At 36.7% G+C, this 27,327-nt stretch overlaps 1 protein-coding gene across 1 annotated transcript; it reads left to right on the top strand.

The window, feature by feature from the left end:
• Positions 1-4,612: 4,612 nt before the first annotated feature.
• oafa (OAF homolog a (Drosophila)) lies at positions 4,613-26,756 on the top strand. The gene is made up of 4 exons (XM_077208481.1): positions 4,613-5,370; positions 23,263-23,397; positions 23,687-23,867; positions 24,979-26,756. The coding sequence occupies exons 1-4, from the start codon at positions 5,137-5,139 to the stop codon at positions 25,245-25,247; spliced, it is 819 nt and encodes a 272-aa protein (XP_077064596.1). The 5' UTR covers positions 4,613-5,136; the 3' UTR covers positions 25,248-26,756.
• The last annotated feature ends 571 nt before the right edge of the window (positions 26,757-27,327 follow it).

Raw genomic sequence — 27,327 nt, 5'->3', positions numbered from 1 at the left:
TAAATATAAATCTTTTATGTTGGGGTCCCACTGAAAACTGTGAGATTTTAGCTTTAGCTCTTACTTATCCTTAATGCTCCTGAGCTTTGAAACCCAGCAAAAGTCCTTGGGATAGAGTTTCATCTCTGTTTTGAAGGCCTATCACAGTTGTCACGGTTTGCTGAAACAGGGAATGTGACGCGCATGTGCGGTGCAGATGTTGGATTCTTGGTGGAGATGAAAGTGTGGTGGCATTGAATTGGCATTATGTGCCCACTCAGACCTCCCTGAGCTGTTTACTCACACACCCACCCGACGGATCCAATCCTCATTATACTATCACACAATGAGACTGGGTCTAACAGACATCGCTTATGGATTGAGTCCTGTTCTCCATTTGTGCTTTTACTCCAGGGGGTGAAGTGCTCTCACAGAAGCACACATGTAAGGGGATACCCTTCTATCCAGGATCCACAGACCAAAGCTGTGCAGACAGATATTTCCAACATATGGAAGTGACTCCAACTAAGCCAAAATGACTTTTTAAAATATATAAATCCCTCTTTATGTTGCTCTGAAATAATGATCAAGCTCCAGAATTCAAATCTCATCCATATTGTATCCAGCTTGTGGAATGAGCCGTCATACAAACATTTTTCTGCCAAGTTATGTAAACGGAGTTCTTGAATCATGTTAATTCTGTGATTTCACATATAGTCAAAAAAAAAAAAGTTATTCAAAGAACATGATTTATAATAAGGGGACATCTTTTTTTTTTCTGAAACAGATTTGCTGATGTTTGAAACAGGAGTAGGATGTGTTTTTGAGAGCTGAAGAGCTCAATGTCCGTATACCACCACCAGGAAGAGGATTTGAATGCTTAGTTGTATAATTAATCAAGTTTAAAAACAATTCATTGTCACAGTTGTAGTCATTTGAAAACAGGGCTCAACAAAGATGTCCGAAATCTTACGGTTTTAAAACTTATGACACTATTTGCTCTCAGTATGGCACTTGTTAACCTTAAATCTTCCTGAACCCGTGCAAAATCTCCTTTGTGGGGTAAATCCTCTGTGAGGAATTCTGCATTAGCAATCTTCAGACACGTTTAACCCAAATACTACACAAGCATTACACAGGAAAACGTTCCCAGGATATTTTCTTAAGACAAACATGTCTTTGTTGTTGCTTTGAAAGAAGAGGAAATAAGTGGCAGAATGCTTTATTTTTATGTTGTTTGCTAAGTTATTGTGTCATTGCAACACCTCATTGTGAATATTTAGAGGAATTCAGTTTGAATGAATGCACCTGCAGAACTTTCATTCTTTACAGGCTCATTAGACAGAGCATATCCGTTAAGAGGCAGTCTGGGGGAAAACATATAGATGTCTTTATGTGAAGGGTTACCTGGTTGTCACCTCATTATGCCTACAGGTCTATATTACATACATGTATGTGTGAGCTCTAAATCTTTGAATAGGGACGAATGCACACAGCAGGGGATGATGATTCTAAGGTGGCATAGATGACGATTACAATGGAACAAAAACAGTGGCTAGACTCGTCGGAGCATGTCCTACTCATCGTATTTCTGTCATTGCTCTACGTATTGAGACAACAAACCTCACACACACTCACGATCAAACACACCAGAATGCCTGGCACGCAACAGCATTTGATTGGCACAATATTGGGGAACTATAATTTGAAACTGCAGTTTCTGAAGTTCTGAAGCTACTCATAATTCAAAGCAGCATAGTGAAGCTAACCTTTTGAAAAAGTGAAAAAGTGAGAACTTTATAAACTATAATCACTGGCTTCCGGTACAAGCTCCACTTCTCTTATATCAAAATCCTCTGACATTTCTTTTTAAAAATTCTCATTTTTTAGACATCTAATTCCTGAACGGTGTTTTGTTTTGCTCCTCTGCACTTCTGCATTCATCAATACATCACGTGTCGGGTCAGAGGTCATTCTTCCGCCAGAACTAGATTCACGTTACTGGAAGCAAGTGATTATAGTTCAAAGTTACAAATAAGGAAAATTTTCTTATTAAAAAGCATCGCTTCGCTTCAGAAGGCCTTTATTAACCCCCTGGAGCCATATGGATTACTTTTATGATGGATGGATGCGCTTTTTTTGGGCTTCAAAATCTCAGGTACCATTCACTCCCATTATAAAGCTTGGAAGAATTAGGATATTTTGTTTTTATATAACTCTGATTGGGTTTGGCTGAAAGAAGAAAGTCATATACACCTAGAATGGCTTGAGGGTGAGTAAATTATGGGATACTTTTTCATTATTGGGTGAACTTACTCTTTAAGTTTTGTTTATGAAACAGCACAAAAAGATCACTTTACTGAAAAAGCTACATACACAGCTGAACTACCGTCACACTGCTAAAAAAAATTGTAGTGAATAAAAGGAAAAAAATACACATCCACCAATTTTAGTGGTATATGACAACAAAAGTTGAACAAGACATATTTTTAATTTTGCTTCTTTTGTATTATTAGTCCATGCTTAGAGTTGCCAGTGTACCCAGTGAACAAATGCCTGTTTCAGTGTATATAGTGCTGTGTGTGTGTCTGTGCATGCCTCTTAGGGCTAAATTAGTGATGAACTCCTGTTAATGATTTACATAAGTATATCTATAAACTATAACCTTACCACAGGACTCCAAATGACACTTTGTACTACGAAAATTGGAAAGACTGTACAGTAGATGCATGATTCCTTTTTTTAAAAAAGTTTTTTTTTTACAACTACGTAAAGCAAGAAAATGTTTTCTGTCTGGTGGCAGATACAAATATGTCAGGATAATTCTCATTTAAAATAGCACTAAACATTTTTTTAAAGCCAATGTTGATGCAAACATACTAAACAAAGTGAAGTAACAGCTGGTCAAACGGCAGTGAGTAATATCCAATCTCTCTCTTTTACCTCCTCCAAAGTTGTAAATGCTTTAGTTTAGCCAGTCACAAAAGGACATGTTTACCTGAACTTCACTCCAATACATCACCTGTATTGACCAGTGTCCTGACCCAGCTGACAGTGTTTACTCAAGACCACAGGCTGTCTATTTGCTTTGTCCTCCAGTGAAGCTCTCCAGCACATGTGCCCAGATGTGCTCCCTGAGGAGGTCACATACTTGGGCCACCCAGCAAGAAACACATCACCTGGAAATATGAGCTCTGATGAGCCACAGCTGGAGGATCTTCTGCTCAAGAGGTAATTCACGGTGTAATATGCCACTTCTACCGTGAACATTTCCAGGTCTGGTGTATGGAAATCATTACTCTAGTTTTGTTAGAGTTCCGCTTCAGATCGTCACGTCAAATAAAATTTCACCATACTTCTCTCTGACCTATGCAGGAATGCTATAAGAATATAATCTTACGTTTTGGGCACATAACAACATTTGCACAAAATTGCATATTTTTGTTTCGAGAATAAAAAAGGTTTTTTTTTTCTCCTCAAGTATATGCTCCATATTCTCACTATTATACTATATGGGCCATAAAAGCTTGATGTATCAAATATGATACAAAATATAAAACACATATACAAACTTTTTTGAGATTTTGTATAAAACTTTATAGAAATCTTTCTATTTCTGACAATTATTATGTCAAGCTGTATAGTATTAAATACACTGAAGGTGCTGGAACCCATATTGTGTTCGTAATGATTTACTTTTTCTTCTTCCTTATTTTTGTATGGAGTAGCCTATGGGCGTAAAAGTGTATAGGCATTAAAGACCGTAAATCGCAGACACTCCAAAATTGAGTGGATGTCCCCAATTGTGCACCCCTACTCAGGCGCACAGACACACACCCGTCTGACTTGGTGCTATATTAAATCCATGAAGTTGAAAATTGGTATGCATCTTATTTGGTGGACGTCCTAACTTATAGACCAGTATACATTAAAAAAAAAACATGGCCACCAGCAGTCAATCAAATTTCAGCAGCTAATAACTGCAAATCTGAATGGCCTACTGTTACAAAAATGTATATTTGAACATTGTGTGAAAATGAATGTACCAAATTTAGTTAAAATCGGCCTCAAGGTGATAAGCTACTTTACATTTGAGCTATTAACTCCGCAATTGTGACGGAATCAAAATTCTTGTTTCTTCTGAATTTCTTGCTTTAAGCCACAACAATAGCAAATCTTAAACTTTATGCCATTTTATTTTGTTAAAAAACTACTTTTTCGAACTCCTAGGCCGTTTCTCAGACATTTACCAAACTTTACACACAAGTCATTCTGAGGAAACATACTTTTTTTCATGAATCTCTGATGCTCGGGAGGCAAACAGCAAATTCCAAAATCTGTTTCTTATTATTAAAAAGTTGCCTTTTTGAAATCCCAAACTTTAGGAACCATATAGTCTAACATTAATATTGGCACATGATAACTCTTGTAACTCTATTATTAAATCAGATTAAGAAACTGAGTATGAGAGTAGGCTATAACAATATTAGCCTAGGCTAAAATATATTGCAAATGTACATAATGAATATATGTAAATCACCTACATTACATAAAGAGTTCAGTGCTAGAAATATATCTGAGGAGTTGTGTAGGCTATTAATCAGACGTTTATTTGAGAGGGCGCTACGCCTTTAAGAGATTTCGAGCGCTGCCTGCGAAACTTTGGGAGCACGTTGGACTGCTGCACTTTGGATAATGAAGGAAGTGACGAATCCGCAAGGACTAGGAGAGAGAGGAAAAACTCCAGAGGAGAAAAACAGAAACTAAGATTGAAGTCAGCGTGAAGCGCAGTGTACTGAATGAACACGAGCCTCAGTGGCACGAGTCGTCAAGAGCTCACGAATCAGTTCTCTCATTGAGAAGCGCGAGACGAGTGCAAACACCAGATTGATCCGTGTGTGACGCGGCTCTCTTAAATGTTTATTTACCAAACGTGAAAAGTCTCTAGACCTGTTTTTAAAAGACTTTATGAATTCATTTGTATATCCAGCTTCCAAAAAATATGGATGAAGTTGTGAAAGTGGAGTGGGTGTGATGTTTTGAGGAGATAGAGGAGTCTATCTGAAGACTTGTGGAATGAGTCGAACCGCATCAGCGACTGTAATTCCTGTGGATTCTCCTTCTGAGCCCGGAGTTTGACTTTTATGATTATCTGGCATGTTTGCGAGTTGGATTTCACCGGGTTCAGTTCGGTTTACTGTGTTGGTTTTGCTGGTCATTGTGACAGTAACTCTCGGGTCTGCTGCTTCTGAGCTGAAGGTGAAGGTTCGTTTGGCCGATGGACAGATCACAGATGAACTTCTGGAGGCGGACAGTGAAAAAGACTCCATCACTGTGGAGTTTAAACAAGGAGATGGGACTCTTATAACTTTTGTGGCCGATTTCAAACAGGTAAGTTGAAAACTATGACTAGGATAAATGTATGTTTGTTTAATATGATTGTATCATAATGTCACTGAAGTGTGTTGGAATGCATTATATTGCTTGACTCTTTTCACGAACCCGCCCCCTTTCACAGTAAGTTATTTCAGCATTTCTGAATATCAATCATTACGTTTGAGGAGTTTAAAAGGCCTAAGTCTTATTAGTCTTATTTCATATTAAGGAAGGAACACTCAGGCGGACAAATGTTCTATTACTTTAAGACAAACTTGGTAATCAAAAATGCTATGTTCAATATATATATATATATATATATTCAATATAAAATGTTGTGTTCAATATATAGGCTACGTGTTCAATATAAAATACTTATAATTATTTTAAGAAGTAGAAGTTGTGAATGTGATTTTGGAGTTCCACAAAACTATACATTTGATTTATGTAATCCAAAGCAAAGTAGGCCTACAGTACATTCACGGTATCTGCTCAACCTGTTAGATTTGAATGATTTTACTTAAATTTCTAGTTTTACTAGAATTTTTTTAGTAAATGGTTACATTTATGTTGTAAAATTTAGATTTATTTATTTAGTTAGCTGGCACTTTAATCCAAAGAAAATTACAGTACATTCAATGTGTCTGTAAAAAAAAAAAGGTTTGGATCTTTTTTTCTACATTTCTAGCCTTACTATATTTGTCATTTACCAGATCATCTACAGTGATGAAGCCTCAAATACTGGTAATTAAACTTGTAATTTGAGAAGTGGTTACTTTTCCTTTCTTCGTGCCATTAAAGTCCATGTCTCTGTGTTAAATCATCCACATTAGTGATGAACTTCTGACCTGATGTCAGATTCTTTCACTGGTGATCATACAATCAGGATTAGCAGTGGCACTGTCACTGCCCTCATCCGCCTCAGTTCAGTCACGTCAGCAGCCCTCTGCCCCTGACGTCCCCTGATCCTCCACAGATGTGGTCAGTGTGGGGGTTTGGATCACAGAAGGCTTGAACTTTTCCTTTCCTCTTTTTATCAGTTCCACTGGTGGGCCTGTCTCCATTCTTCTCACATGTGGTTCTCATCTTGTGTTTCCCCGGTATCCCAGGGTTTTAGGGAAAGTTGAATGAACGAGGACTTCCAGCTGCCTTTCTGGATTTACTGCCCTGAAAGGGCTTTAACAGGGATGGAGGAAGACAAATATTAATTTATATTATTAATAAAAGTATGGTTATTCTGGTACCCGCCTAATCAGGTGCTAAGTGAACCTTCTGGATTTGATTTCCAAAGCTGTAGTGTTTTTCTTTTATTATCTTTTCTTTTCTTTTCTTTTACATAGTCATTTGATGGCAGATTTGGCGTAGCATAGCTCTAAATATCTTTCATTCATCAGAGTAAATGCTGCTTTGGTTTAGTTTTCTGTTGTTGTGGAATTTACATTGATGAAATCTATATTTTAGACCAGATTCAGCAAATGAGAATTGTATTGTTGTTTATTTATTTACTTCTTTCTTACATGGTTACACCGTCACTTCATAATAATAACAAAAAGGTTAATTTTTTTAACATTAGTTTCCTACATTAGCTAACAATCAAAATATTTCTAAAGCCTTTCCTTTTCTTAATGTTAATTTCAACATTTACTAATACTTTATTAAAATTAAAAGTTGTATCTAATAATATGATATAAAGGGGCAGTGTGTAGAATTCAGAAACCCTTGATATTAGCGACACCGGTGGCCGTTATGTGAACTGCAGCCATAAACGTATTGTTCATGCACACAAAACGTACAAGAAACTGAATGTGATTTACTACCCTGATATATTAACGGCGAAGTTCTTTTTCGATCTTGGCATAAAAGTCAAAAGAAGTTTGTGAAACCTTTGCAGCGATATACTGTTAATGAACATCCAGACGATATAAGATAAGAAAACATGCACATCATTTACAATGGAAACACATTTACAGAATAGATTTCTCAATGCTCATAAAAAAAACCATGTGACTTTGCGATGGGATGTCTGTCGTCAAAGTGTTTCGGTATAATTACCTTCCAGGACACAACTTAAATTAATGCATTCCCAAACAGCAGCATCTGCTTTCAAAAGCAAGATAACATGACCGTGTTTATTGCGTTTCGTCTGGCCGCTCTGAGTTGCAAGTAATTTGTTATATACAAAAAATATTATAGCTTCTACGGCTGCAGCAACTTCCATTTTTCTTAGTGATATTTAACGCCAGTTTATCAGGAAGTGACGTTCTCTTCGACTCACTGGATGGAAATGGTGCTTTATTCGCAACTTTGGATGGAAACATAGCGAATGTTATGATAGTTTGATTATTTGTGACTATAAACTATAAATCTGACTATGTGAGACTATTATCCTAACCTGAACAGTGTATAATAAATAAAGGTTAATATTAAGCATCCATTTCATGCGTTACCGTCACATTCTTTTGATTTCCCTGTCAAAAACGTCCAGGGTCCTTCACGTAAAAATCAGTCTGCATAGACAATTTAGGAAGTCGGGGGAGGTCTCGTTTTTTAAGTTTCGTTTCGAGCTGTTCACACATTAGCAATGAAAAAACAATTAATACATGAAAATCTTTACAAATAGCCCCTTCAGTGGATCTGAGCTAATATGAACTAACAATAAACAGTTGCATTTTTATTGGAGTCCCCCTGTAATCAATAAATTTATCCCTTAAAACTTTGAACACCAAAATTGCATATTTAAATGTTTTTTTCCTTGAAAAAAATGTGTTCATGCCTTAAAATAGCATTTAGTATATGCATTCTATAAATATGAAAATTAGTCCCGCCTCCACTCACTCACACCAGCTCAGAGATCCACTCGTTGATGCTATTGGTTACAAGGTAGTCTGTGGCGTCAGAATCACCAGCGATTTCAAACCTTGTTTTTGGTTCTTTTTTCTGTTTTTTTTTTTGGTTTTCACTGCAGGAGAAAATACTCAGCAATGGTGTTGACTTATGCATTTGCACATGGTTTGTCTTAAAGCACACTAATAACACCACATGGACATAAAAACAACATTAAAAACTTGATTTTCACCAAAGGGGACTTTAACATTAACAAAAATTAATAAATACTGCAACAAATGTATATTGTTAATTTTTAGGTAATGCATTAACCATTTACTAAGGTGACCTTAATGTAAAGTGTTACACTTTATTTTTATTTACTTATATTTGTTATAATTAATTAAAATGTGTTTTTGTTTACATTACATCATTAAAGGGTACTTTTTTCTCACAACTGCAAGTTTGCATACCGCAATTCTGATATAAACTCGCAATTGCGAGTTACAAAGTTTTGCATGTTATAAAGTCGACTTTTTCTCTTCACTTTTTAACAAGCGGTTGTGACTATCATAACACAATTCTGAGAAAAAAATTGTCAGAACTGCAAGTTTATATCATGCAATTCTGAGAAAAAAGTAAAAATTGTGAGAGAAAAAAAGTCGCAATACTTTTTTTTTTTTTGTGGCGGAAACAAGCTTCCATACTCAAATACAGTTTACCCTTCTTACCCATATATAACAGCGTGTTGTTTTATTACTGTTCAGTTCAAGTTTCAAAGGAAATCAGATGAGATGGGAATATCACGCAAATCTTTAAGAAAAAAAATTCAGTGGTTGTGACCATTTTTTAAGCATACATTTTCATAATAAAACCAGATATATCTAAGTAACAGACTGGCAATTTTTTCCAGATTGTGTGGAAAAAGTGTGGGCTGTATGAGGTTATTTTACAATTTGGCCTATTTTGACTGTTTCGGAATTAGAGTAACGCATCACAATCCAGCAGCGACTGTTTGGTGGAAGAGATACTACTTGTGTTCACATGAATCTTTCATCTCTAACTCAAGCTTTTCTCTTAAACTGTTCCATTGTCTTTCTAGTTGTATTATGTTTCTCAGCGCTCTGCCTCTTCCCATCGGCAGCATATGCAGTGATGAAGATGAACTCATCTCAGCTCGCATCCGCTGCCAAACAAGGAGCGAGCGGTCTGCTTTTATGCTCATCTCCCTATTGGGATATCTGTGACCTGCTTGGACACAAGCCATCCCTCCTCTTCACTTTGAAATTTTATAGGCTCATAACGTTTGAGCCAGCTGTAAACTTTATTGTATTAGATTCAACTTTAGGGCAATATTTTATTGTTGCTTATGGCAAGAATGTGTTGTGTTGGCTGTGGTTTTAGCAATTCATCATAAGCTCAGTGGAATTTTGAAGTTGTTTAAAATTTTGAATTTGTTGTTTTGTCACTTTTGGGAACTTGTTTGTCTTTTATGTCCCAGCTTTTCGATCAGTGTGCTGTGTGTTTGGATGCCATCCAGGTGTGTGAACATGCCCACTTGAACCTAGCCAGTCCAACCTGTTTCAAAATATCCTACTAATTCTAAAACATGTGACAGGGATGTGACCTTAACTACACACCGCACAGGCTTGAACAACCGCTCTTATGATGATTACACAATATATGTTTAAAAGATTCATGTCAATATGAATGACAGATAACACCCGTTGTGTAGACTTTGCTGTTTTACTGCTGTCATTACAATAAAGGAACTAATACATTGCATGACTGGTGCAGTATAAATATTGCATTGCAATTTGCTGGATCTAGAGGTGATTTTGTTTATTAGAATGTAGAAACAGCACATTTCACCTTTAAAAGCACATGTAAAATGTGTTTTTCACCACACTGCTTACAATACAGGAAACTGTGTGGTGTCTCTGATAACTAGTTACAGTTCAGTTCACATTTTCATGTTCAAGTGTGTCGGCAACAGGCAGGACATCTCTGGCAGCTCTTTGGCAACAAGCTGATGTCTTTATTCAAGCTAGAAAAAGGCAGATGTTGACCCTTTGAGTGCTGCTGAGAAAGAAAGAAGAGGCCTCGTTTACCCTCAGACACTGTTATGTGCTGAACTGTTCAAGTTAGTTGATCCAGAGCACATTAACATATTTTGAGCACTGAGAAACTGAAATATGCTGATGTTTGAATCTTAATTTTCTTGCACTTTCAAGTACAGCTGTCTTCTTTTAGCACAGCAGTCTTTTACTGTGTTGCAATTTGCTAAAACTCTTGATTGCACAGATAGCATTTTTAAAAATCCCTGCTCAAATGGACTGTCTTCATGTTTCATAAATTGTCACGAGCATATTGCATATCATCAGTTTGATTGCTGAAGATTGCTTTCTTTGTACCTTAGCAGCATATAGTATATGTAATCAAGGTGGTAATTTCTTCCTTAGTCACTTGTTTGAATGATACACAAGTTTACAAGTTTTTGCCAGTGGCGGAATAGTTCAAACCATATATATGTTTAAATTTATAATATATTATTTGAATATAATATATTTAAAATTGTCACAATTAATTATTTTTTCTTTCACTAAAACACGAGGATGTGATATTATTCCTCATATTTCCATTTTGGTGGCATATTGTATGCAGTATTCCATATTTTCCATTTGATGAATAAGAGAACGTGAGCATCGCAACATATGTTTTAACATTCATATCACTTTGTTTTGTATCACTACTGAAGCATCAATCATTTTTTAATCATGTAATGTTGTAGTTCCTAATAGTTACTGTGCGTCTGCCTTATTTACTCACCAAAGACAGTTTTTATTTGCATTAGGCACATTTGGACCCTGAAGGTAGATACTCCTCATAATTCATTCAATATACTACCGGAATTAGTTTAGCATAGTTAAACATGCCTTTTATGATTCAGGATTAGCTGTTTCCTTAAATCCTCAAAGTGACTCAACAGTTTGATCCTATCTGTTTGAGTCATTGCTTTATGAATCAAGCCTTGTGTTATATCAGTTCTTGCTAAGCCCAACTTCCCGGTGAAAGACATTGTATAACCTAGGGTTGCATTGTTGTTTTCTTGATGAGGCATATCTCAATGGAAATGAGATGTACTTCCCCTTATAGTTTACGGGAACAGCATGAATCCTCCCTGCTGTGTTTGGGTCTTGTCTTTTCTTCTCCCACGCTCTAACGTCTCCCTCTGGGTCTTGTGCAATACCTTTGGTTTGGTATGGGGTGTTGAAATATTGGCGTAACTGTTGTAAGGGGGCATCAGCTTTAAGATCTTGATTTATTATTGAACACATTGCCTAAGCTTTTGTTCTAAATCCAGATGTTTTGTTAGTTTTAAGATGGTTGTGGAAGACGTTAACAGCCAATAGGAGGTAACGCCATGATCTTGACTAGAGCAGATGAACATATATCAGTGAGTGTGAAGCACATTAAGACAGCTGAAACAGGGTAAAGACGTCCCTGCTGTCCCGCAAGAGCTCAAGTTAGCCACATGCCAAATAGGAGTCAAAGGTCACACGGAGATAACCCAGTGAAAGCAATGGTCGTCCTTTACCGTAATAGCCAAGTGCCTCTATTTTTGCCATGCTGTTTGGTTTTTGGTGTCATATTCAGAGGTAATCTACTTTAAGATGTTACCAAAACAGAATTGCTTGGTTCCTTTTTTAAAAACTTTTATTTACTGCAATGCATGCTGTGTTTTTGTTCTTAAGTGTGTAAGACATCAAATTCCCCTTGTATTTTAACCACCACAACTCAGGCATTTCTCCCACGCTCTGTCTTTTGTCCGAGGTTGCTGTTCATCAGAGCGAAAGGTTAAATGCTGGCATGCACCTGTGCCTTTTCACCAGCCTTCTTAAAAAAACCAATTAAACATCCATGCTGTCACATAAGAAGCCGTAATCCAGTTAAACTGGAATTCTAGACAATAGCGTTTCCCCTTGAAGAGGGACCACATTTTCCATAAACATTTTGCATATCTGTTTCTTCTGGATCATGTCTGCGTGCCTTATTTGTTTGTATTAATCTTGAATCTTTCCCTTAGTTACCTTTAACTGCTCGGGGTGTTGTGTGTAATACTTCATAACTGTTGAATCTTTGATGTCTTGCCAATCTGGAATTTTGTTTCATATTAGGGAAATTTCAAAGCATGCGTAGCTGCATTCTGACTCAGCCTTGATTACTTCAGTCTAGTGACTTGGCTTAAGGGAAATGCCACCCAAAACTGAAAATTGTCACCATTTATGTCTCATCCCTAATGTTTTTCCGAAACTGTATGACTGACTTCATTCTGTGGAACGAAAAATAAGATATTTTGAAGAATGTTTCTGTTTTTGTCCTTACAATGAAAGACAATGGGGTCCAAAACAACTTTTGTGTTCTACATAAAAAGTCGTACAGGTTTGGAACGAAATGAGGGTGAGTAAATGACTACGGCCAGGAAGGCCGGAAACATACTTTACGCAGATCAATGCTTGGCGAGCAGGCGGTTGTACGTACTTATGTGGTAGTAAAAAGTTATCAAGGGAGCTTTAAAGTTTCCTTCAAATGCCTTTGCCATTAATACAGATGTGTTGTGACTCAGGTAGCAGCTATAAACATGTCAACAGAAGAATGTGTGCTGTTGTATTTCCTGTTGCAAAGAAGAGTATAGCACATTATGAATTGCGTTAAGACAGATTTTCAAATAAATGATGTGTGAAATCTTGCGTTCATAATGCATATTGCATATAGTGTGGGTTTTCCAGGAAATGCGTTTACTCACTGGATCTATGCTTCTCGTAATTACTACCGTGTATTGTGCACGTCATTTTCTGACAGACATCAATGTTGTGAGATTCAAATGATGTAGATTTGAAAACCGATGGATCGAAAGGTAATACGTTTTTCTTTAGCGGACAAGTATTAAGTGATGAAATTGATGGCCATGAGTGTGGAATGTCAATGTTTTTTTTTTTGAAGTTCTAATATTTGAGTTTTTGACGGACGTGATATAGTGCATGAGGGGTGACCTATGAAATGCTAGAAACGTGCGAAAGCAGCCATATCACCCTGTTGCCCACTGATGCTAAAAGGGGCTGAGCCTGGTCAGTAATTTGATGGGAGACCTCCTGGGAAAACCAGGTTGCTGCTGGAAGAGGTGTTAGTGAGGCCAGCAGGGAGTCCTCACCCTGTGGTCTGTGTGGGTCCTCCTAACGCCCCAGTATAGTGATGGGGACACTATTCTGTCAAAAAACACCGTTCTTCGGATCAGACTTCCTGACTTTCTGCGGTCATTAAAAATCCCAGGATGTCCTTTGCAAAAAAAGTGTAGGGGTGTAAATCCTGGCCAAATTTGCCCACTGGCCTCTGTCATTCATCATCCCTTCTAATCACCTGTCAAAATGTGTTGACTTCTGAAAATTAAATTAATTTTTACCAGGAAACGAGTGGTTTGGATGCACAAAGTTGTTTTGTCTTTTATAACAAAATTCTTTTATTTAAACCCATCTTGCAAATCCTGTTGTAAATAATAGTAGGGCTGCAACAACTAATCGATAAAATCGATTATAATCGATTATGAAAATCGTTGTCAACGAATGTCATTATCGATTAGTTGGTCTGCTTACGTCACGGGGAGCGTTTACTGGTACGCACACACACGCAAGGTCTCTCTCCCTCAGGCGCTCTGCCGAGCGCGCGCGCTACACGGTTTGGAGCAGTCTCTTATGTCTCGCATGCGCGCTCTTGCTTGCGCGCTCTAGATTTCGGGAGTTTGAACTAATTCGCGGGCATCAGGGAGCCGCAATCAATATGCGGGAGACTCCCGGGACTTCCGGGATGTCTGTATTTTGTCTCGAGCATCAGGTTGTGCAATCAGTTCGCTCGCAACGTAAGTGATGGATTAAAATAGCGCTACCGCAGAAATAGGTTAAATTAAAACGGTGTTTACAAAGTGAAGCATTAAATACAAAGGCAGTTAATAACAGCAGCAGTAAAATATTGTTTTTTAGTCACTGTACTCAGTGGTTTTCAGCGAATGCTTGTGCACTAATGCATAATTTCTCCTGTCCTTTACTCAAGCCTGTTAGCTTGCTGGGTAACGTTACCTCCATTCCGTTCTCTTTTTATAGCATTTGTCTACTAAGTTTTAATTGTTTTTCAAACGCGATCTACTGCGGCTCTACATTCACACAATTGTTTTCAGTCTTTCTATATTTATTTAATCAATGTATCCTTATATTATATTCTTTTATATATTATATATAATATATATTATATTCTTTATCCTTATATTCCTTATATATAATTAATTTTAAATAAAAATTAAATGAATTATATATTTTAGATGTTTGTAGTTTGTTTTTAGTTCAGATATTCACATCTGAACAACATGTCTGTGTAAATTTGTTTTAACAAAAATTGTGTTAAAACATAATATGTTGGATATCATTTTTTTAACAATAATCATGTTTGTCAACTTGCCATCAGCAATTATCATTAAAAACAATGCAAATATTGATATTAGTAAAACTCAATGTGTGGCTTTTGCACTTTTTAAAGTACACTTTTACACATAAATACCCTGATTTACGGTTTTATTTAGTTATAATAAAAAAAAAATCTAATTTAATTTCTATCCGATTAATCGAAAAAATAATCGTCCGATTAATCGATTATCAAAATAATCGTTAGTTGCAGCCCTAAATAATAGTGAAACATCACTTTTTAAAACTGTTGTTCCATTATTACACCAGATTTTGACTGCATGGTTATGCAGATGTTAATAATGCATGTAATGTGAAACCTTGAAATAGATACCCTATTGTTTTGCACATTTAGTTTTCTCATTTCTCTTGTGTAATTCGCGTTTGTGTTTTGTGCAGTTCAAAGTTTTTTAATGACAATGTGCATTGTATTGCAAACAAGGATCTTAAGCAATTCCACTTAAGGCCTCCTGGGTAGACATTATTAATGCCAGTTGTTATAATAGAAAGCACTTGCAAACATCTTTATAGTTGCAGAACAAATAGAATTTAATTTAAATGTTTTTTTTAAAACCATTCATCAATGTCTCCGCATGGTAGTGTGGCAGAATGAACAAACATGTATTTCTTCTGTCATATTTGCTCATCTCTAGAGAGGAATTTAGAGGGTGTTTTATGTATAAGAGACACAAACAAACAGAGCTGGAAGGCTAATGTTATATAAACTACTACAAATTCAGATCCAAGCAGCAATCGCTCAAGTTACAAGTTCCAAAACAAAGCAGAAGTGACTAGTCTTGTAGTGTCCACTTGGCTTTAGTTATGAGATAGTTCACCCAGTTACATAAATTCATTATGTGCTCGTATGTCCTTCCTAACCTGTTCGACTTTATTCTGTTAAACTCAAAGGAAGTATTTCTGAAAAAAATCTTTGGTTTATCCAACCTTTCATCTGTGATTTTACCGTTGTATGTCTGACATGAATTTTATGGCATAAGCAACATTTGGAACTGACTGTGAAAGCCGTGCCAAACTTTGTGATGATGCCGCTGTCAGACGTCAACAGCATAGTCCAAACAGACACGCCGTGATCCTGCAGCAGGAAGCAGGACCAGGAGCAGAAGCTAATGTTTGCTTTGACTTCAGTGATGTATTTCTTCAGGACTGTCAAAATAAACTCTTCTGCACCAAGATTTATGTTTGGTCTCTAATCTGGTCATTTGGCGGACCTGCGCAAGGTTGGAGGGTGAACGAATGAAAAACTGAGCTGAGGATCTACCCGACTGAAGTATTTACTCACTAACACGGCTTAGACATGTTCCTGCATGGAGGGGGTCAAAAAGAGAATTGTAACAGGAACCTGGAGGAAAGCGAAAGAGATATTCGCCTCCGATAAGAGGAAATTGCAGAGCAATGAAGATAAAGGATAGTTGTAAAGGGAAATCAATGATTGAGCTACTGATATCAGCAGATGTGAGTGGTTTACCTGTGCAGTGTCAGCTTCCAGGGTTTCTCCCTGTTGTCATCAAGGTGTTTGCAAAGCAGTGACGCCAACACTTCCCTGTAATTAAATTGAGCGCCTAAAGCAGTAACCCCCCTCACCCCACCCCACAAACCCCTCTCTCTGTTCCTTAAAGCAAACCGCCTTTCTGGTGGCTGGGAGGTCCTTCTAGTGCCGGAGCTTAAAATAACAACTGCCTGCTCACTCCCCCCTCTTGTGTTTGCTGATTGTTCTGTCACCCATGCGGTAACTCCGGCAGGTCTGCCTCCTCCACAGTTTAATTACGTTCCTGCTGCTTCGTCCTTTCCGAAGAACTTCCATGCAGAAGAGTTCTTTGCAATATAGGTTTGAGTTACATTTTTTGGATGTCTATCATTACATGTACTGACTCACAGATTGGGATCTGTGTACTTTTTTCTTTTTCATTTTGTATAGTGTTCATGTAATGTAATGTCTATTGTGAACATAAATAAGAGATGCTAGTAAGTAGTACTAAATGCTGAAGTAGTACTTAAAAACAGTGAAAACAGTAATATTGTAAAATATTTGTAAAATTTTTACATGGCCCTTTTTTGTCAATTTGTAAAGGGATTTTTATATATATATATATATATATATATATATATATATATTGATAATTTGTGTCTTTTTATTTTTAAATGCCACTTCTAGTCTAAAAAACAGGTAATTTGTTATCAAAAATGTACAGAGTTTATGCAAGAAAAACAAACATATTTTATTTGGATTGGAAAGAAATCACAAAGGCTTCCTTCCACAAAGTTCCAAAACACTCTGTCCACACTATCGTTTTCAAGCATTTTTTAAAAGTTTCTTATTCACACTGAAATGTAACAGAAAACACTAAATTCATCTTACTGCTCATGTGTAAAACCTCATAAAAGCCCACTGAGATGATACAGATCCGATACAAACTGACATAATCATGTTCTTTACACTATTCTAATGGTAGGATCATTTTATTTAGCAAAATATCTAACTTTTCACTGATGCGCTCAGGTCGCACTCAATCACCATTATATGTTTGGTCTAAAATGCAACTGCTCTCATGTTTTGCCACAGGACAGCAATTGCGAGTACAATTTTCAGCTTTGCAGGACTGTGATATGAAGCGTGTACAAAGTAACATATCTTTAGCAACAGCGTGGAAGTGCATAGCGCATAACAGGCACAATACTGGGTATAAACCGATATCTATCGGTACAATATGCATCACATGACTAAACCTGTCATCGTTTATGGAAGCTTACGTCTTCACATTCTGCACTACAACTTCATATTTATCCACTTGGGAGAGATTCTTCAAAAATACGTCGCTGTGTGGACGGAAGGCCAAAACGGAGAGAAAAAGATGGGTTTTCAAACGAAAAAGTATAAGAGTGGACAAGGCCAAATTTTGTCTGCAGAACTGAATCTACCTCCTCATGGAAAACTACAAATAAAAGAGCATTGTCATTCAAATAGAATATTAGAGGTGGTGAATGATTCTTGGAACGTGAATGAATTTTCCGCAGGCTCAGTGAGACTGCAGCTCCATGAGTTTGGGGGTTGACCAACTCTGGAAACCAGATGGAAGGTTCTAGAAAGAGGATGAGATGAGAGCTCCAGAACAAACAAAGACAGCTTTGGCTTATTTATTTTGATTGTCTGAGAAAACCTCCTACTTTTTGAATGAAACCCTGAAAGCTCGCTCCCTTCTGTCGGCTTGGTGCTCGAGGCCTTACTGTGAAAAACAAGAGGAGGAGGGAGTGAGGAGAATGTGTGTGTCTTCTGTTGGCAGAGTCATGTGGATGCCAGAGCAAGGAGAAGCTGATGAATGGGTACACAGGTCTGTGGCCTTGCTCTCCACTCTGGGGTTTCCCATAATGCCTTTACATGGAAGTCTTTATGAGCACAGGGGCGCTGCCAGATATTTGGTCTGGTTGCTAACAGCAACTCAGTGATGTGCTGAAATATACAGTTGTACATAAAATCAATGGGTGTTTTATAGGGATGCACAATAATGGTTACAGTCGGCATGAAGCGGAAGATGCAATCTTTTCTTCCCTATTGTTATGTATATCCAAGGGAAACGGCTTCTTGGACAAGAAAAAAATGTATGGATGGTTGTGGTTTTCTATTGCTGTGATCTCATATGAGTGACAGGTTGTCCCGCCCTCACGCCAGTAAGCACATCATCAGAGAAGAGATGTTGCTTGCTGCAAGAGGGAGGCGTAGTTATTTTGATTAAAGATTACAAGGGCACATGATTTTTTTTCATAAAAAAATAAGAATTGTGGTGACTTCAAACTAATAATCCCAATTATTTTGTTTAAAAAATTGTAATTGCGATTAATCACAATTGTTTTCAATTGAGAAATTAATTTTTATAATTTATTTTATAGTTAGTAGAGATACACCGATGCTAAATTTTATCCGCCGATACGATTATGTAGAATATTTGCCTATAATTTGATTCTAGAGCCCGACCGATTTGGATACCGATACCGATAAAAAAAGCCAGATACCGATATATCGGCCTATATTATTTATGTGTATATTATAATACAGTAGCAATATTATGTGTATTATAGTACAGTACCAGTCAAAAGTTTGGACACTTTCCTAATGGTGTATTTAAACTTTTGATGGGTACTGTATATAGTAGGGCTATGAATCTTTGGGTAGGCAGCGAATCGATTCGATTCACGATTCATAGGTTTTCGATTCGATTCAAGAACGATTTTTGCAAATTCAGAAAGATTCGATTCAATGCGATTCACATTAAAATTCGATGCGATTCGAATGATTCGATTCTTATTTTTTTATATGCATTCATATGATTATTTAAATGCTTCCCCCAATGGGTCTTAGTCAGGGTGTGAATTATACAGCTGCCTTCGGGGGTCAGAGTGTGAACAAAAAAATAAATTAATTAACGACATTTTGTCTATTGTTAACGTTAGTTCATGTTAGTTTTTAATGAATCTATTATTATACAAAATATTTCCAAAGCCTATAAATTAGCATTCGTAAAAATGTAAACCAAGATTTAAAAAGGCTTTAAAAGTATAGTTAGTGCATCATGCTAACTATTTTGTAGGAACACAACCTTAAAGTGTTCCTGGTACATTAAACATCCTTCCATTGTGAGACTAAAAATACCATGAACTTTCCCAACGAAACCTTAACTAACGTTTCCTCATGGAATAGCTACTCTTTGTTCTCTTTATCCGACTGAACATTTTCCTTGTGGTTCTGAAAGAAAACGCGCCGGGTGTCTACTTGTGCTATAGTAACGATTACGAATGCAACTTTAATGCGCATCTGATTGATGGATAAACCACGCGCTCTTATTTCAGTGTAATTAATGTTGTAGTTATTTCATTAGTTCAGTTTAACGACATTAAGTTACATTTCATTCTTCATTCATGATTAATCGGAAGCGTGTGCATTTTAGACACCTATTATACGTTTTCTCTTTCCATGTAATAAATGCGCACCCTTGAATAAGTGGGGTTTTACTTTAACTGCTCAAGACGGGTATGACCCATTTCCGTAAAACTTCAGTATCTTATCTTAAAGAAAATAACGGTGACGTTTCCACGCAACAAGCGCGTTGTTTCATAGCAGTGCCCGCGCAATGATATGGCAGCTTTATCAATGGCTTGCTTTCTCGATAGAGAGCTGTCATCTGCTCATGTGAACACCAATAGCTGTCCTGTGGAGAGCTCAAACATGGACTGCTCAAAAATCTGTAGATGAGAGCTATATGGGGCCGAGCGCGAGCGAAATCCAGTGAAAGATGGTAAGAGTGCAGCGAGTATGTGAGAGCTGTGAGGACGCGAAATGACGCCGCACAACGCCTCAATTCCCGCATGTAGTCATTTAATGTGTATATGTTTTAAAGCACTGAATCGATATAGAATCGCAAATTATTCGATTCTTAGCATTTTAAATCGAATATTGACCCAAATAAACGATTCACGATTCGAAATACATGTTTCAAGATCGATGCATATGCATTGTCAGGATTTGTAATCGATGCATCGAGAAAACGAATGAATCGTTACACCCCTAGTATATAGAATACACAGTATAAACAGAAAAATATAAAAGCAATGATCTGCAATGAAAAGCAGCCCTCTGCAATGATCACTCAAATGTGGCGATCAAACACTTGTGTGACAAAGATATGTAATGGAGGCAGGGGGAATGATAGAATGAGAATGATACATTTGAGCAGTAACCAAACTAGTTTGCATTGCATGTTATATTATATTATATTCTAAATACTGTTGCATAATCTTCACTAACGACTTTGTCTTTTAATTTAGTCACGTTATATAAAACTTGTAATATGAATAAATACATCAAAAGTGTCGCTGACAAAACCTTATTATCTTCTATTTTTAGTCTTAATTCCTCTAATCTCTTCCAGTGGAGGAACAACTCAGATCTTTTTACTAAAGTAAAATTAATAATATCATAATGAAAACGTTTTTAATTACATATGTAGGCTACAGTACTTTTATACTATTTTAAAAAGTATTAAGCTAAATGTACTAAACGGGAAACATAAAGTGTTATAATTATATAAATTATTGTAATATTGCTTGATGTTGTAAGGTAGCGTTATAGGCAGAATGAGCTTTAACACTGTGTACACCAGACGCGGCCGTAATCGCTCACGTCGCAAGAGCTGTTTACCCGCGACCCGTTACAAAGCAGAATGGGGCACCAGTTTACTGTTGGAGATTTGTCGCTCGCGCAACGCATTTTAATCAATGTTTCATCAACCAATTGCCTGGATTTAATAAATAAGAAGTAAATATAGCAGACAATATAATCAGGGCTTCTCAGCTGCGCGCTTGCAATAGTCACAAGCTCACACAATATGTGACAGAGGCTGGCAGCAGAGAAATCAATTATGTGAATTACACTGCGCAAATCAAAAGTAATAGGCTACTACCCACCGGATGAAGAAGGGTTGGCTCTCAACAGAACATAAAATATTCATTTTATTTTAGTTTTCGTGTTCAAATTTATGAGGAAAAAACAATATGTTACGGACGTGACAAGCTCCGAAAGCGGCACTAAAGTGCTTTAAAACTTTCCACAGAAACCTCAAACAGAAAGCACAAAGCCTTTCATTAAAGTGAATTTCGTTTTGTATTAATTGTATCTTAATTTTAATCAATGTTTCATCAACCAATTGCCTGGATTTAATACATAAGTAAATATAGCGGAAAATAGATAATCTTGACACGGAGGGGTCGGCGTGTGAACTGGAGGTCATTTCATGCATAAATGAACCGAAACTTAGCGTATAAACCTGAGAAATATATCTATATTGAAATGTCTACTTTTAAACAGAACAATTCAAAGCGAAAGACAGACTGCTCTCTACTGTAATCCGTATGAAATGTGCATTTCTCTCTGGGGTGTTCACTGAAGATCGCGAGTCAACGTCGTCAACTTTGCAGCGACACTGACTGAAAACACTTGTTTATTAATAAACAATTAAAATGTCTCCTTGCTATATTTGATGTATTCACAATCATTACTTTTGCCAGTTCTTTGTGACAGCTTTTAGGTGCTTTATTGGCAGCGCCACCCTTACATGAATCACCGCACGCCGCATTTTTAAAAATATTAATTTATCGGCCATTATAAATGCCGATACAGATAGTCAGGAAAATGCCTAATATCGGCCAAAAATATTGGCCCACCGATTATTTATTTGATTCTCTAAAGGACAAAAAAAAATCTCTCTAAAATAATTTTGCAAACTATACAGGAAACCCGGTCATTTGGTATATTACTATAATACTAGAGGTTAAAGTTAACAGAGCTATATATAACATATATAATTAACAGTAAATAAACTCATATCTAGTGTTTTTTATAGCTAACTGACGAACTTTGAACTTTGGATGACTTTCCTGAGGCAAATGCAACGTTTAGTGTCCCTTTTCACAAGCTGTTTTATTGACGTCTTTTCACGGCTGAAAAACTGATTGAGTGATTACATGCGACATGACTACTATATTTTTCAACATACCTTTTGATGTTCATGCATGTTCTTTCGTGCTAAAACTTGTATTAATTAAAGGGAACGAAAAGACTCACGCTCCACGCTTCCGCTGCCGTCCTGAGGCGCTACAGGGATCTGTCACGTCACATTTAAGAGTGTCAAAACGCTATTTGTTGTTTGAATTTCGTGATAAAATGGACAAATTTGAAAGCTGAGACTTTGTTTCTTATCAGAAGTAGCAAAGCACAAAGCTGTTTGTGATTTATTGGATGGGAGGCATGTTACAAATAATGTTTGATGTAGGGATCAACTGTGGAACTTGCAACCCTGGCTTGAACTACGGTTGATTCATAGGGTCAAATAAATAGAGCCTGCTTCAACTGCGCTATTTTTTAACTGTTAATGTGTTATCGCATTTACTTTTAAATTATTACTAATTTTATTCACACACGGCTCATCGTCGGCTGTTTTTAAACAATCGGCCGATGGCCAATAGTGAAAATACTTGCTTTTATCAGCTGATACCAATTAGTGGCAGATACATTGGTGCATCTCTAATAATTAGAATAGTTGCACTTTCCTGTAAACACAAATTAATAAAACGCTAAGCCATATGCAAGATTGTTTTACCTTATCTCTCTACATTATGAAAGCTAAAACAATGAAATTCCTAATGTTATTTGCACTAATTAATAAATAATAATAAATAATTCCAAAATATGTCAATGTATTTAATATTAAAATATTTAATATTTGTATTGTAGCACAGAGGTTGAGAAATTGCATTTATTCAGAAACCACAATCACAAACAATATAGTTGAGATTCATGTTTTGATCTATCACAAATAACAGATAATTGTGCTTAAATAATCGAGAGAAGCAGACATCCTGATGACAATTTATATGATTAATCGTGCAGCCCTTGTATTTGATGCCATACGAGTCTCCAACTCAAAGACTTCAGTATTTGTAGTTATTATAGAACACATTTCTTAAGGAGTTGCACAGTTTAATGATGACTGCATGTGTTTCTTCTCAGGATGTGAAGATCTTCCGGGCGCTGATCCTGGGGGAACTGGAGAGAGGGCAGAGCCAATACCAGGCGCTCTGCTTCGTCACACGGCTCAACCACAATGAGATCATCCCCAGCGAGTCCATGGCCAGACTGCGACAGGTCAGGCTCACTCTGTGGCTGATGACGGGCAGGGAGAAGTTATTGGGAGTGAGGGAGCAGATCCGGGGTGTTAGAGTTGGGCTCAGGGGTAACTGTTGCGTAGGAGTGTGATGTTTTAAATTTGAGATCTCGGAGGAAAAAGGCTGTAAAAGGCCTTTGAGTTGCTCCTGGGAGGTGTCCAAGGTCGTAAATGTGTGAAAAGGAATGAAAGGTGTGATAAAAGACTGGTAACATCTAGCTTTAAAGAATGACAGTAGTAATACTAAAAGTATTTTTTTATTTTTTGCAGAAAAATCCCCAGGCCATCCGCACAGCGGAAGAGAAGAGAAGCACGGAGATGCTGAGTATGAACGTTGCCGTCAATTTGACACGGACGTGGCAGCTGAGTGCCCACATCCACAACATGTGCAGCGTGGCCCGGGAGGCCGTGTACACTCGGGAGGCTGATGTCAGACACTGGCTGGACAGAGGCAAGCATGCTTACTGCGTCCCTTAATTACACCCTACCAAACCCAGCACGATTAAATATAACGCTGACATTTTGTTCTTCACATATTAACCCTCTAAAGCCTAATCTAATGTATTAAATAATAGTAAGCAAAATCCATTCAGCTTGAACTGCATATTGTACCTTTAGGCAAAATATGTAAAAAAAATATATATATATAAAAAAATTTGTATATACATATATTTTTTTTCATATTCCCTCCATATATATATATATATATATATATATATATATATATACACACACACATATATACATATATTCTGTGTATATATTTAAAAAAAATGCAGATCGTAGATCATGTTCAGATCACACATGAGGATCACAAATGTATGGTAACTCTTTACAATAAGGTCCAATTAGTTAACATTAGCCAATGCATTAACTAATAATAATTCACTATAAACAAAACATTTGTTACAGTTTAAATTAATCTTAATGTTAATTAATAAACATACAACTGTTCATTGTTAGTTTATGTTAGCTCAGGTCCATTAAAACTTTTACACAGGTACAGTTTTACTTTATTTTACTTTTCAATTTTACTAAGGTATTAGTAAATGTTGAAATTAGCCCAAAGATTACCAATAAATTATTGAATTTACAATCTTTAAAGGATTTCTTTTGATTAAATTCTGCATTGTATTACCAGCAAAGGGTATAACCCAAGTTATCTTGTACATATATGCATGTACTGTATGTGTGTGTGTGTGTGTGTATATATATATATATATATATTTATATATATATATACATATATTCGTAAAATATTTACATATTAATTCATTGTTTAATTATTTGATGGGGTTAAGTATAGACGTTTTACCTGAATTATTATGTTTAATCATCAGAAATATGCCATATATAAACATATAAAGGGTTTTTGCATCAAACCCTTTTACACATCAAATGTGAACATTTTGGGGAGAAGGATCTGTAGTAAATCTAATTTAATGTAGTTAGAACTAGTACAGATGCATTACTGTTTGAACTGGAACACATCACTGTAGCACCTCACTGACCTACATAGCTTGATCATTAACTATAATAAATGCTTTTCCCCGATTCTTCAGGCGCCGAGGGTTCCATGTTCGAGCCTCAAGCAGTGGAGGTGCCAGGTCTGCCGAGCTGCGGGACAGTGAAAGACCTGTGGCAGCCTTGCTCCTGTAGCTACAACCTCAGACTGGAATGGTATCCCTGCATGCTGAAGTACTGTCGCAACAGGGACGTCTCCGGCAGGGGCAGTCCGTATAAATGTGGCATCAAAAGCTGCAGCAAAGGCTACCAATTCACTTACTACGTACCGCACAAACAGCTGTGCCTGTGGGAGGAGGAGACCTAGAAATGCACATGCTTTTAAAAAAACATATTTACTGTGACCTTCACCACAGGTTTTGTTCACCTCTGAGGCTTCAGACTCGTGCCTACTCCACAGAGCAGTTAAGCTGAATGGGTGTGGATGGAGTGTGATTTGAGCAGCCCTAGTGCTCTAATTTTGTTTTTCCAGAGCAGTTGGCCACATCTTTGAGCGGTCGACTGTGCATTTAAGCTGGTCAGTAGTTTTAAAGCTCTTCCTGCTCTTACCAGCACTGTGGAATGAGTATTTTTTGAGTCTTGACATGCAGACCCAAGTGAGTAACCTGTTAATTAGTCAGTGTATAACAGGATGTAATCTTAAAATTAGCTGGATCTCGTCAGGTTGCCAATTTCCTTTTTTTCTGAACCTGGTATTATTTATTTTGCAGTGGGAAATGACTGAAGACACTTAAGCACAGCGCACATGTTCAGAGAAAAAATCTCTTTTTACAGTTTTTTTTTAAAGTTTTGTATTTTGACTGTTGGATTTAAAGCACTATATTAAGTTAATGGTGGACGCAGACATGCTTTGATTCATTTTGGTACAGACAAAAAACTCTATTGAGTCATTCTCCAATTGATTCAAACAGATTCAATCATGTGAATTTTCTCACCTCAAGTCTTAATGCTGGCAACCATTTGGGAGTGTGTTTTCATCCTCATAAGGATGGACTACTAAACATTGCACAACAGTATCATTTAAGGTCCAATTGGATCAATATTAACTTATAGTTTGAATTATGGATGTAAGTTGGGAGCAGTCAACACTGCAAAAGTAACATGGAAAACCAAAGTAAGTTTATATTCTGATAAAACAGAGGGAGAGAAAAACTGATGTAAATTCTGCTTAGATCGTCGCTACAGTGCATCAACACTGCCATCTTCTGGTTATCCGACATTACTGTCACTCAGGGGTCTCCTATCAGTATGATCTCAGTACATCGGCAGAGCTGTGAAACCATCACAAATATGGATTCACATCCTTTTGTGTGGCATCAGATGTCCTAGAATATTCCTCCGCTTCAGAAGTGACATTAACATTCAACAGGACCAAATCCACTGACTATGCTCTTAGCATGAAGAAGAGAAACTGTTATTGTTTCACGTTTCACTACATTCACCTCCAACTCACGACTCGCCTCTCTTAAAATGCGAATGTTCACATTTATCATACCCATTTGACTCTGTTGTAGTTCATGGTACTAAAATGTTTATACTGATTTATTTAATTTTTGTTTTTGTTTTTTTCAAAGAGTTTAGTGTTATGTTAAAAGTGTTGTTTGAGATTACACCTCCCCAACCGACAGCAGTTGTCTGGGATACAAGTGCCTTGTTGATTCAGTGTTTACTGATTCTTTTTGATGATAAAGCTGTTATGAATAAAGTATCAAAATATTTTCCTATGAATATGGGTATAATATGAAGTCATTTTAAATAAAAGCTCCTTCAGTAAAGTGTCATATAACCTGTCACTTTTCTGTTGTTTTTAAACTCATTCAGTGTTGACTGCAACGTGCTTTGTTGTCTGAAGGATCATATGACGCCGAAGTATTATTTAATGAGATGTTGTTATTGAATAAAGAGTTAATTAATCACTGATACAATGAAAGCAGACGCCATATAGATTAAAACAATTGTTTTCAACCTTTTTTAAGGAAAGAGAAAATAATTAATTTGTAACAGCTGTTTTTCGATTCCACAGACGTAATGTCTTTATAACTTGCTACTCACTCTGGTCAACTAGCCTACAGCTTTAAAAGTCAAAAAGTAAATAGGCTATCACTGATATATTGTCTTAAGATAATTTGTTACTTTTGTTTGGTTTTACTTAGAGCTCAGCATATTTCCTGATTTAGAGTTAGAATTATACACTTGTTACGAGTTGCACTCGCTGATCTGTATCAAGATAATCTATATGATCAGTGGTTGCACTAGGCTATATATTAGCTATACGATTTTTAATGTTTGTTTTTGCAGATTTAGCATTTTAGTTGTTAAATTATTTATATACAATGTAATTTATTATAAATAGTTTCAAGACATTGTGTCCCTTTGAAAATGAAAAA

The sequence above is a fragment of the Siphateles boraxobius genome, unplaced genomic scaffold (genome assembly GCF_051911475.1).
Source record: "Siphateles boraxobius isolate OS27281-9 unplaced genomic scaffold, OSU_SipBor_1 6, whole genome shotgun sequence".
Taxonomy (NCBI): Eukaryota; Metazoa; Chordata; class Actinopteri; order Cypriniformes; family Leuciscidae; genus Siphateles; species Siphateles boraxobius.
Note: the sequence above shows the minus strand (reverse complement) of the source record. Positions and strands in the feature narration are given on the sequence as shown.

Excerpts from the sequence above, each read along its gene's own strand:
- oafa (XM_077208481.1), top strand. The coding sequence starts at position 5,137 with ATGTTTGCGAGTTGGATTTCACCGGGTTCAGTTCGGTTTACTGTGTTG. Across the intron at positions 23,398-23,686 it reads CCATGGCCAGACTGCGACAG|AAAAATCCCCAGGCCATCCG; the intron begins GTCAGGCTCACT and ends TATTTTTTGCAG. Across the intron at positions 23,868-24,978 it reads CAGACACTGGCTGGACAGAG|GCGCCGAGGGTTCCATGTTC; the intron begins GCAAGCATGCTT and ends CCGATTCTTCAG.